Source organism: Eupeodes corollae, chromosome 2 (assembly GCF_945859685.1).
Source record: "Eupeodes corollae chromosome 2, idEupCoro1.1, whole genome shotgun sequence".
In the NCBI taxonomy this organism is placed as follows: Eukaryota; Metazoa; Arthropoda; class Insecta; order Diptera; family Syrphidae; genus Eupeodes; species Eupeodes corollae.
Genome location: NC_079148.1, coordinates 67,634,542 through 67,647,133, shown reverse-complemented (window position 1 = coordinate 67,647,133; position 12,592 = coordinate 67,634,542). Strand labels below are relative to the sequence as shown.

Sequence of the window (12,592 nt, the reverse complement as noted above, 5' to 3'; positions counted from 1 at the left end):
GATGAGGTTAACGCGCAAAGCGGGCCTCCGAAAACTACCGAAGGTGAACTAGCGGTTGGTGAACCTGGGACGTCATTTTCTCTAATAACAGAGGGTGACGATGCACCCTTGTCGTCGCAGTGAACTAACAACAGCATGGGCCACTCCGTAATTCTAAGGTACTTAGAATCAATTCCAAAGCACACGGACTACACCATCCCCCAACTACAATTCGACAGAAACTTCCAGATTTCTATACCTACCAGATCTTTTTGGGAGGATAGGACATTCTAGGAATATGAGTCAATCCATTTTTACACAGATGGCTCAAAAACCAAAGAAGGGGTTGGTGGAGGTGTGTACTCTGAACGATTGAAATTAAGTCTCTCATTACGCCTTCCAAATCATTGTAGCGTGTTCCAGGCGGAACTTTTGTCGATTAAGGAAGTCTTGTCTTGGCTCAAAGAAAACGTGATATCAACATCTGATATCCGTATTTTCTCTGACAGCCAGGCCGCTATCAAATCTCTGGACTCTGTCTCTACAAACTCTATAACAGTCCATAACTGTCGATAATCTCTAATGGAGATGGCGCAACAGTTTAATATTCACCTTTGCTGGGTGCCGGGCCATAGAGACATTCCAGGTAACTGTCAGGCAGATGAACTCGCCAGGAGCGGCAAGTACTAGCATACGAATCGCTAATTGCAAACTGCTGCTAATGCAAGACGCTGTGAGGAGGGCAGGCACCAGGTGGAACAACATCATCACGTGTCAAGTCACAAAAAACATCTGGCCAACACTGGATTTAAAACGTTCAAGGTGCTTGCTCTCTCTAAGCAGATCGCATATTAGCTCGATAATAGGTGTCATAACCCGACACTGTCTAATAGGAAAGCACGCCACGAGACTAGGCGTATTCTCAAATGACTTTTGCAGAAGCTGCATGGACGAGGTAGAGGAAGAAACGGTTCTTCATCTTCTCTGCACATGCCCTGCTCTATCTCGAAAACGCAAGAACTACCTAGGAGAATTCTTCTTTAACGATCTAAATGATCTAAATCATATCCGTATAATCAGGCTCTCACGTTTCGTAAGGGACTCAAGCTGGTTCCATTGATCTTAGGAGGAAGCTTCAAGATTCATGTGGTATCACAATAGCCCATTAAACTGGCCTAAGTGTATCCGTTTCCATCTTGGACAGCCACTATAACCTAACCTAACCTATGCAATAATTGCAAACGATTAAAATAGGTATATTTTTATAAGCGCAAGGTTTTAGGGAATGAATTGAGGTCACAACGCTAAAATACTTTAGTCAATTGACCAAGAATGCGGGCAAACTGAGAAGCTATTGATGATGTTGTCAAAATATTCAGCCACAGATTAATATGTTGAAATTCCGAATGAGATTCAAAACACATAACAAACGTGCAGACTGTAAAACAGAAGGCAAATCATTAACCAATAAAATAAACAGCAATGGACCAAGGTGACTCCCTTGAGGTACAACAGAATTGACTTTAAATTGACATGAAGGGTTACTCCTGAACATGGCGCTATAATAACAACTAAAAGAAGTTATATCACACAAAAGGGAATACAAAAATTCATGAATAGCAGACAAGTTTTCTATAGAACGTTTGTTCGGAACTACATTGAAGAACATATTTTATGGACAACCGTTAGATGTTTCGAAGCATCAAGGAACTTAGAACATTCCAGAGACTCTTTTAAAAGTAGAAACAGTAAATAGAAAACATAAGACACACAATTTTTCAACATAAATTATGATATCCCAACAAGACCACGACTGAAACATTCATTTAGCTTTAAAGTATTGTCATGCCTCAGAAATCGAAACTGTAAGATGGCTGTTTTTTTGTGTGCTAGAAGAAATATTAGACAAGTTACTTTGAGAAGAGAAGCTTTCAAAGGCAATCTTCGAAACTGATTCTGGAAAATGACATGCAGAATTTTGAAAGGCCATTCTGGCTGGATATGCATCAAATTTACGTTTATTATTAACGCAAGGGCGGATCGTGATTTGTTATCAGGGGGTCACGCACTTAACATTTAGACGAGTTTTTACAAAATTTTAATAACATAATGTGCATCTTAACCTTAAATGTACACATTTTAAAGGCTTAAGGACAACTTTAGTTAGTAAATTACTTTAGAACGCTATTGTTCAGCAAGATATAGTCTAACTGTTTAATTTAGTAGTCGTTCTTCATATGAAAGCATTCCAAGATTCTAAAAGTTTTCTAAATATGCCATATTTAGAGGGTTTTTATTCTTTTTTTGTTGCCATTTATATAAATTAAAACTCAAAAACCCAGAAAATGTGTAAGAATCTTATATCAAGAATTTTAATTTTTTTTTGAAGTAGTTTTTTCGGACTCAATTTTCGGGAGTCTGCTTACTCGTAGATTAAAGCTGATGCTTCATCTTAAAGGAGTCAACAAAACTTTAAAATTGTAGAGAGAAAAATTGTTGGTTCTTGAATTTAAGGAAATAAGTGCATTTTAGTACATAATTTATCTGAATATAAAAAAAAGAAACAAACTAAGGTAAACAAAGCTGGGAAGAAACTTTTGTGTGGCAGTCACAAATTACACTTTTCAGAATCTCTTTTCACTTCAGTTCTGAAGAGAATCAAAGCTTTTATATTAATAGATATGAAACGTGCATTATCTGCACTTAGCCTTTAGTTTAGTGCCCGGCTGCAATACTTGCAAAAAACTTGTTCTCAACAATTTAAATGCCATTAAAAAAATAATTACATTTTCTATCATCAAAAATCATCATCAATTTGACCATCGATAAGAGCTTGAATTGAAGGACAAGATTATGGAAATCTGATTAAGTGATTGAGAAAATTTGAAAACAAAATAACGTCTTTATGATGGGTACCCTTCTGGAGAAATACCAAATTATGTTTTTCTTGTTTAAAAAAGCCCAATTAAGAACAACATTAGAGAAAGTTATAAAAAAATCTATCGGTTCATATCTGCAAAAATTCGAATTTTCGAATTTACATCAAAAAAATTTTATGGGGACTGCTGTTATTTTTAGTATTAAAACATGAAAAAAAAACCCTTAAGCTAATCTACTTAGTTTCAATCGTCACAGTGGTTTATGCTTTAGGGGGCAGGACAGAGAGACAGACGGACGGAATGGGGTACCCACTTTGTTTGACGTTTCTAACATCGTAATGACATGTTTGATTCGATTTTTTTACATAGTTCTAATGTGTCGAAAGTCAAAATCACTTCAAGGATCACTACATACATGTGCATACAAAAAATAAGATGGAATTGAAGGCTAGTTTCAGGAATTTAAAGGGAACTTAATATAAAATTGAAGATCTCTTATTTAAGGTTTCTTCTTACAAACCTGAATCTTTGCTCTTTTTCTTGGAAACAAATTTTATGAAAATAATTTAAAGCATTACTCAAGTTACAAAAATTTTAGATGTTTTTGACAACAAACCACTTTTTTGTGAATGTCTTTGATGAAAATCTTTGCTTACACAACTTAACTGAATAAGCTTTATGGCTCATATGACCTCCTCTCTGGATCATCCATTGTTCAAAATTTGATGAATTTGTGGAATAGGACTGAATGCCCTCACTTAAAAGTGGTACTTTTTGCAACAAAGTTACGAAAGAAAAATACAAATTTTGTTTTCATATACAAAAAATAAAAAAGAGGCTGGGATGCGACCCACACTGATAACTTCCCATCCCGTCTGTCGATTTGTCTTGCTTAAAAGTTTTTCTTTATGTACTCGTATCAATTTTTACCAAATTTGCGTACTATTTTTGTAGATTTTATTTTTTATATGAAAAAACGGACTGTTGGATTTTTATATAAAAATTACTAAATATCGAAAAAAATATTTTCTGTGAAATAAAATAAGTTTCAAGCCAATATTTTTAAGTTTTGAAAAGCTATTTGAGTCGAAAGTAAATTTTTACGAAGTTTTAGTATTGTTTTTATTTTAGAGTTTTATTTTTTGTAAAAAAACTGTCAATTCGATTTTTTTAAAATTTTACCAACAATATTTCTTATGAGATAAAATTACTTTAAAGCCAATACTTAAAATTTTTAAAGAGATATTTTAGTCGAAAATCAATTTTTATCAACTTTTATACATTTTTTTTAGGTTTTTATTTTTTGTAAAAAAACTGTCAATTCGATTTTTTTCAAACTTTAATTGAATGTTGACAGCAAGATTTTTCGAAAGATAAAAGTAAATTAAAGCCAATATCTCAAAGTTTTGAAAAGATATTTGAGTCGAAAATCAATTTTTACCAACTGTTATAAATTTTTTGTTTAGGTTTTTATTTTTTGTAAAAAAAACTGTCAATTCGATTTTTTTCAAAATTTTATCAGATGTCAAAAACATTATTCTTCTTTGCACAAAATTGATTTAGAGATAAAATCATATTTCAGTCGTAAAATTTTGGAGGTGAAAAATTTTTTCTTTCAGTTTTATTGATTTAAAAAAAAAACCGTTATATTGATTTTTTTCAAAAAATATACCTGTTTAGTATCACGTTACAATCTATTATATAAAATTTAATTCAAGTCTCTAGCGTTTTTGGTTCGTAAGATATTTAGTTTTAACCAAAATGTTCACCTTTTTTTCAAACTGCTATAGTAAAAAAACCACCCACGCAATTTTCTTGAGAGCCCTTTCTGCATCTTTCTGCCTTATTATCTGTATAACAAAATTTATTTGAAGTCGATATCTCTTCTGGTTCTTGAGCTATGGACGACGAAAAAAACGTCGCGAACGTACGGACGTACGGACGTACGGACGTACAAACGTACGTACACACGCACGCACAGACATCTTTCTAAAAATCTTTTATTTCGACTCTAGGGACCTTGAAACGTCGAGAAATGTCAAAATTTTCAATTTGACAAATCGGACCCATTACAATAACTTCCTATGGGAAGTTAATAATTCAAAATATAAAAGGGGTCATATCAATACGATTAGTTTGAATTGAAGGGAATTCAACGGGGGGGTTAGGTTTTGATGAATAAAGTTTATTTTTTTATTTAGGAAGTAGAAAAGAACACTTTGGCTCCTCAGCTTTGTTTTAATTTACTTCAAACTTGGAACAGATCGGCTTTCAAGCCAACATCCATATTCGGTTTAGGAAGCTTTCCAATATCCCCAATAGCTTAGTAGGTGAGGTAGACCCATATTACATAGACCCACATTACAACAGGGGGCAAACTGACTTCCATGTAGACATAGGGAAAGCTATATGCTTGTCTATAGTCTGAAAGGAAGAAGCGCTTACTTGCACCTCCCTGTGGGTGCTCCTGGGAACAAGTTAGAGAAATCAGTTTAGTTTGATGATGATTGATTTTGTGCAATTAATTATAATTGAAAAAGGCACGGCGGAGAACTGCACTGAGAAAATTCGCAACTTGTTAGCGAACGCAAGAAGCTAAAAGTTATCTTCCTTCGTAAGATTAAAAATCGTAAGATCGATGATAACGAGGGACCGTTCGTCCTGCTATATGATAAAAAGTTTGGAGTGGAAGTAAAAATCATTACATTACATTACATTTTATAAAAGAACGATGTAATTGTATATAAAGCTCGGTGGATTGAGTCCCACATGAAATTGGGCGACCACTTCTAGGGTTATCTTCCCTAGTTGGTACCACATCAAAGACCTAAATTAACACACCATTGAAGAATTGGTACCACGGGAAATGTTGCTGCCCCATGGTTAATTCCATGAACATATATGGGATGACCTTCTTGTGAGAGTATCGTGGTAGCTGTGGTTTATCCTATATGCATAGGGTATTGGTTTCTTCAACCAATCAATATATAGATGGACGAAACCAAGACCAAAGGTTAACAAATTGGTGCATGTATTTGTATGTTTATTTTTAAATAAAAACGATTATAGTTTTCTTAAAAATTTTTACAATTTATTAAACAAACAATTTTTTTAAATATAAATAAAATAAAATTAGCGACGCGTTTCAGAACTCATGTTCCATCATCGGGCTACTGTTTGGTGCATTTGTTAAGTCTTGGTTGCTTAGAAAGAGGAACTCACTCGAAACATTTTCGCCAAGAAGAGAGGGTAAATCTTGTGAAATACTTTTAGCGAATTTCAAAAACTAAGCGTCAAAACAATGCCAGGGGCAGCAAGTTTAAAAGCTTGCCAGCAAATGGGACAAGTAAGTAATTATCTTATAGAACCACATTACAACGTAACATAATTGAAATAGATGTAGGAAGGATACACCTTCACATCGAATCCTATCAGGTATAGAGCAATGTTCTCTAATTTTCTGCTGCCGAACCAGAACAGCGATGATATTATATTCAAGCGATCTTAAAAGTACCCATACGCCCACGGGTAACTTATTAACTAATTTAATTAATTTAAAGTTTGGAATACATTTTTTTCTCATCTTTATGAGTTAAACTTTTATTTTTAATTTAATTTCCCTTATACTTTCAACAACAACAAAATTTTGTAATGTTAAGGTAATGAACTTGCCCTACATAAGCTTTAAGTTCATTTAATTTGTTCCCTTTTTAAAATTTGTCGAAATATCAATTACAAATGTATAAACATATGTTTTGAAGGTATTTAATTGCTTATTGCTAATTACTATTTACCTGTTTCCATTTAAATAGAATTCACTGCTGTTGGCTTTTCCAATAGCTAAAAAGTTTTTTGAGTTGCTTACTTCTTTTATGACAATTTGACGAGCTTTTCCTGGAATTGTTATAATTTCCACATAACCACCAGTTACATTAAAGTCATCAACAAAAATTCCCTAAACATTTTTGTTTTTTTTTTTTAAATAAAAGAAATTCATTCAGGATTAAAGAAAAAATAAATAGAATACCTAAATTATATTCGTCCAAGCTTACCTCAACAGGTTTGCAATTTTCTCCATTTCCAGCACAAACTCCACAACGATCTTCTTCTATATCAGAATCTACAACCCAATCGCAGCCGACTTTCTAAAGAGAAATGTGCATTAATTAGAGACTCAGTTTTATTTTGTTATAGTTTTAAAAAATATGGTTAGCTTCATCGTTAGAAAAATAACTCAAGCTTCTTTTGGGAAAGACCAAACAAAAATTAGAGTCTTACCTTACATATTCCATCAATACAAATATTGTTTGTGCCCAATTGACAAGGTGTTCCATTGGCGGCCATATCACCCCAACTTTCAGTTACTGTTCCCTCAACATCCGTACAAAATAATTTGCAAGGATTAACTACATGTATCAATGACAAAAAGGAGCACCTATTAACATACATTTCAAAGGACTTAAATCAATTCCTTACATTTATCGAAATATGGAAGCCATTTGTAGAATTCACCACGATAGGGAATACTGTTGTAGTAAGAGCATTGTTGTGCTCGAAATGAGGGTTCTCCTTCAGGACAAGGTTCCTTATTGCAAATTATATATCTTTAAGATAAAATGATTGCTTGATTAACATTCTTATTTTTTAGCGTCTTTTTAATGTCAAACCTTCGTCTTTCGCCTATGCAAAATACTCCACCATTTGCAGGTACAGGATTGTTGCATTCTCTTTGTTGAATAGAAACTCCACCTCCACACGACCTAGAACATTCACTCCATTGTGACCAATTACCCCAACCACCATCACGAGGACTGACCTCCTCCATTGGTACACATTGACCATTTTGACACCACTTTTCAAAAGAATCAATAAGAAAAGAAAAACAAGGTTATTTCAGGACAATTTTTGAAGTGTTGAATTATTATAAAACTTACCTTATGTTTGCCACAACTTGTTCCCGAGGCAGTTGGCACCATGTTTGAAATACATTCATCTTCATTCTTTCTGCACCAAAGTTGAGAACATATTAAATGTTGTGTTTGACATAGAGCAATACTTTCGTCGGTAATGTTGTTTTGTAGGCGACATTGAACTTCTGCATTATACATGGCTCCAGGAGGCAAGTCAGGGTATTTGTACTCTTCCATTGCAGGAGTATTGTCGAGGCAATTGCCAAGTCCTTGGCTGCAAGGCGAAAAAATATACATTTTATAATTAAAACAATACTTTTTTAAATTTATTTAAAATTCGTGTTGATTTTTCTATTGAGATTTTGTGGATTGTTTTTGTTTGCATCTGATTGAGTTTTTCATTGCGTTAAAAAAGATCGATTTATTCTATCTGTCAAATTGCTTTTCATTTAGGAAGGAAATTTGATTTACTTCTTTACGACTTCGGTCGGTCGAGCTTGATGAGCTAGATCGACTGTACGATTTTATCTGTCATAAAGCGCAAGTATTAAATTGAAAAACGAAAACGAGCGTTGAGAAGTTGCGAAGTCGCAAAGACACGCATGAAATATTCACTTACACTTCTATGTTTTATTTCCCTTTTTCCTCTAAATTTATTTCAATTCTTCATTTTCAAAAAATTATAAATGAACATATGTTCTTGCTTTGATTCTCAATAAATTATCAAAAATAGAAAATAGATCTATTGTGGCGTTCAGCTCGAGCTTACGATATTTACGATCTGAAGCTTGAGGTAAAACTTTGTTTTTATTCATTTTGTCAAAGTTGGCACGACCGAACGGCTGATTGTGGTTTAGCAATAAAATCAAATTTGAATGAAATTTTGACAGCTGTTTTTTTCAATCGCGTTCCATTGGATGTTCAAATGGTAGACATGTGCATTCAAGAGGACACAAGCGTCCACCAACCTCTGTCTATCAACTCCTACTCTCACCTCCCAGTGGTGAACATTGGGTGCCTAGTATCTCAACTGGAGATTGGGTTCCAACCCTAGTGGAAAGTTGTTGGGGGCAGCAAACGATGGAATCAACGGTGGCGTCTACAGTTCCAGTAAGGTTGAACTACTTAGTGAACACCTTATAGGGCTTCTTCGACTTATTCGGAGCCCAGGCCTATAAAAAGCTCCCGGATCCGGGGTGACTTCCAGGCGCTTATTTGGATGCGGCTTCGTCATTGTAGCCAGACTTAGGCAAGAAGTCTTGAGCTATAGGAGCATCAATGAGCCCCTCATGACCATACGCATCAGGGCTAAATTCGGCAACATTAGCCTGATATGCACGCACGCCCCCACAGAAAAGAAAGACGGCAACACCAAAGATATTTTCTTCGAGCTCCTAGACAAAACATATGAGCAGTGCCCTAGCTACGATATTAAAATAGTCCTGGGCGATTTTAATGCCAAGCTAGGAAGGGAAGACATCTTTAAGGGAATAATCGGGACAACGGATTCACGCTCATAGATTTTGCTGTGGGGCAAAACGTCAAGGTAGCCAGTACGCGTTTTCCACACCTCAACATCCACAAAGGAACTTGGACTTCTCCAGATCAATCTACCGTCAACTAGATTGATCATATTGCGATCGATGCCAGACACGCTTCCAGCATCATGGATGTACGAACTTTCCGAGAAGCTAACATCGACTAGGACCATTACCTCCTTGTATCCAAAGTAGCACTTCGGATTTCCAGACCCAAGGCAAAAAAGGGAGGTGCTGGGAGAAGGTACAGTGTCGAACGGCTACAATCGCCAGAGATCGCCAAATCCTTTTCCGACCGAGTTACAAGTAACCTCTCTCGAAGTTCTCTGCCGCCAACACAATGTATCGAAAACCAGTGTCAACATTGCCAAGATGCAATCAGAGAAGCCGCCTCTGATGTGCTGGGTTTCAAACAGCCACCAACAAGGAACCCCTGGTTTGATGAGGAATGTCGGCAGGCAAATACAGCCAAACAGGCACTCAAAGCGGCGCTGCATAAAACGACGAGAGCTGCTCATGAGCTGTATGAGCAGAAGAGGCGAGAGGAACGCCGACTTCTCAGAAGGAAAAAGAGAGGGCATGAGAAAAGTGCGGTCGAAGATGTTGAGAGGACGAAATTCAAAGGTACATAACCAAGAACCTAAGGCTGCAAAGACGAAAGTGGAAACATCATAGTGGAACTACAGTCAATGCTGAGGATATGGAAGGACCACTTCTGCAGACTGTATAACGGCGACGAAGAACTGAATTCCGCTGTCAGGCAGGATGATCCATTCAACATAGACGACGAAAGCCAACAATCCCGTCCTCCCGACTTAGACGAAGTAAAGATTGCCATTTCTAAGTGGAAGTCTAATAAAGCTACTGGAGCGGATGGCTTGAATGCCGAGCTCTTTAAAGCAGCTGGAGATAAGTTGGTTAGGAGCATGCACCAACTTATCTGTAAGATATGGTCGGAAGAAAGCATGCCCGATGAATGGAACCTCAGTATTGTTTACCCGATCCTGAAAAAAGAAGAGGAATCAGTCTACTTAACATCGCCTATAAAATCTTCTCTGCCGTAATATGTGAACGTCTAAAGCCCATCGTCAACAACCTGATAGGTCCCTATCAGTTTGGTTTTAGACCAGGAAAGTCCACAGTTGATCAAATAGTCACATTACGGCAGATCCTGGAAAAAATCCAAGAACACCAAATCGACACCCACCATCTTTTCATCGATTTCAAGGCCGCAAGCTGTATAGAGCCATGTCTAGTTCTGGCATCCCTACCAAACTCGTCCGTTTGTGCAGGATGACCATGGAGAATTCACGCTGCTCCATAAAGGTTGGAAACAACTTAACAGAACCTTTCGATGTCAAAAAAGGTTTTAGACAATGTGATGCACTGTCATGTGATTTTTTTAACATCGTGCTTGAAAGCATAGTGCAGAGCTCACACGTCAACACTAGAGGCACTATTTTTCAAAAGTATGTCCAATCGGAAGAATTCAGCGTGATGTCAATGGGACTTTTGTGAGTATTGAGGCAGAGGCGGCAAAAATGGGTTTAACGGTTAATGAGGGCAAAACAAAGTACATGCTGTCGTCCAGAAAGGACATACAACACCGACGTCTTGGTCAAAACGTCGCAATCGACAGACGTAACTTTGAGGTAGTCAAGGACTTCGTCTACCTAGGCTCCGCTGTAAATGCAGAAAACAACATGAGCGCTGAGATCAAACGCAGAATAACTCTTGCTAACCGCTGTTTCTTTGGACTAAGAAAGCAATTTAGTGGTAAGGTCCCCTCTCGAGGGACCAAAGTGTTGCTATATAAGACCCTTATCACCCCCGTCCTGCTATACGGTGCAGAAGCTTGGACTATGACAAAAGCGGATAAAAGCACCTTGGGTCGCTTCGAGAGAAAAGTTCTTCGTGTGATCTACGGTCCCGTATGCATCGAAAGGGAGTGGATGAGAAGATGGAACGACGAACTGTACGGGCTGTACAGCGACATAGACTTATCCAGAAAGGTAAAAGTCCAACGACTAAGATGGCTGGGTCACGTAGAGCGCTGGGACCCAATGCTCCGGCCCGGAAAGTCTTTGAATCCGCACCCACAGGACAGCGCAGTAGAGGAAGACCGCGGATCGGGTGGCGCGCACAAGTGGAAGGTGACCTCACCCAACTTGGAGCGCGAAACTGGATAAATCTAGCTAGGGACCGACCTAAATGGAGAAGTTTGTTGGGTGAGGCAACCTAGCGGAGTTTTTTTTAAATGCTTTTTCTTTAATTCAAACAATGACTCAAAAACTTTAAATGTCACATGATCTGTCATAACCATGTTCTATTTAAATCATTCATATGTCATTTACAAAACTGTTCACACTGTTTATTTGTACTTTAACCAAATAAACAAACAAACAACTAAATTAGTCATAGAACAAAACCTTAACAAAGAATACAAACATTTGTCATGTAGATAACCTGCTATAAATTTAAATATACTCACTCTAGAAAATTTGTAATGTACTTCCGGCTGCAATTCGACCAGGATACTTGAAAGCTATCTGATTGAAAATCTGGCATCATAATATGCACCATGGAACCACTTCGACCAGAGCAACCAATTTTCATTGTGTCGTGGAACATGCCAAAACTGAAATTAAAAAATCATTAAAACAAACGTCAAACTTTAAATAAATAATTTTGAGATAAGCCGCATAATGCACTTTATTTGCAGAGGCTGAAATAACGGGAGTGTTTCTTTTGACAGTTCTAACAAACCTACCGTACATAAGTATCTACTTATGTACGTTTTATATGTCAAAAGACAAACCTCTTAATCAAAAGCAATAGAAATATATCTACGAATAGAACACCAGCTGCTGCTGCTACCGAGTTTAATCAGCGGAACAATCAAAACACGAATCAGGGGATTAGCTGGAATAAATCAATTTCCAATAATTGGTGCAATTTGTCAGTTCTATTGGGACGAATCTATATGCATATATCTAAATACATATGTTTGAATGTAGGAGAAGGCTAGGTTTTTACACATAATTTATATAGATCTTAAAAGATCTCTATTCATCCCACAGTTTGTCTTTGTCTATTGGCTTGTTTTGTTTACATTGTAAATTCAAATGTAAATTATTGACAAGGCTTCTAAGGCACCAGGTAATCATGATTGGATAGGAGTTGCCACAGTGTGGCATTTTAATGGGATTTTCCATAGATAAATTCAGATTTCCGTCAAAAATTGATTTGTTTTTAATTTGATCTTTAATTCAAATAAATCAATTTA

General features: G+C 36.5%; 1 protein-coding gene across 1 annotated transcript in view; it reads right to left on the bottom strand.

Moving 5' to 3' along the window:
* Window positions 1-12,592, bottom strand: part of LOC129947663 (A disintegrin and metalloproteinase with thrombospondin motifs 7) — a 103,908-nt gene that overhangs the window by 2,799 nt on the left and 88,517 nt on the right. The window contains exons 10-16 of the mRNA XM_056058295.1: window positions 11,798-11,944; window positions 7,793-8,042; window positions 7,526-7,710; window positions 7,335-7,462; window positions 7,137-7,264; window positions 6,911-7,003; window positions 6,653-6,813 (exon numbers count right to left, since the gene is read on the bottom strand). Of these exons, the coding sequence (XP_055914270.1) occupies window positions 6,653-6,813; window positions 6,911-7,003; window positions 7,137-7,264; window positions 7,335-7,462; window positions 7,526-7,710; window positions 7,793-8,042; window positions 11,798-11,944 (1,092 nt within the window). The remainder of the gene's footprint in view (window positions 1-6,652; window positions 6,814-6,910; window positions 7,004-7,136; window positions 7,265-7,334; window positions 7,463-7,525; window positions 7,711-7,792; window positions 8,043-11,797; window positions 11,945-12,592) is intronic.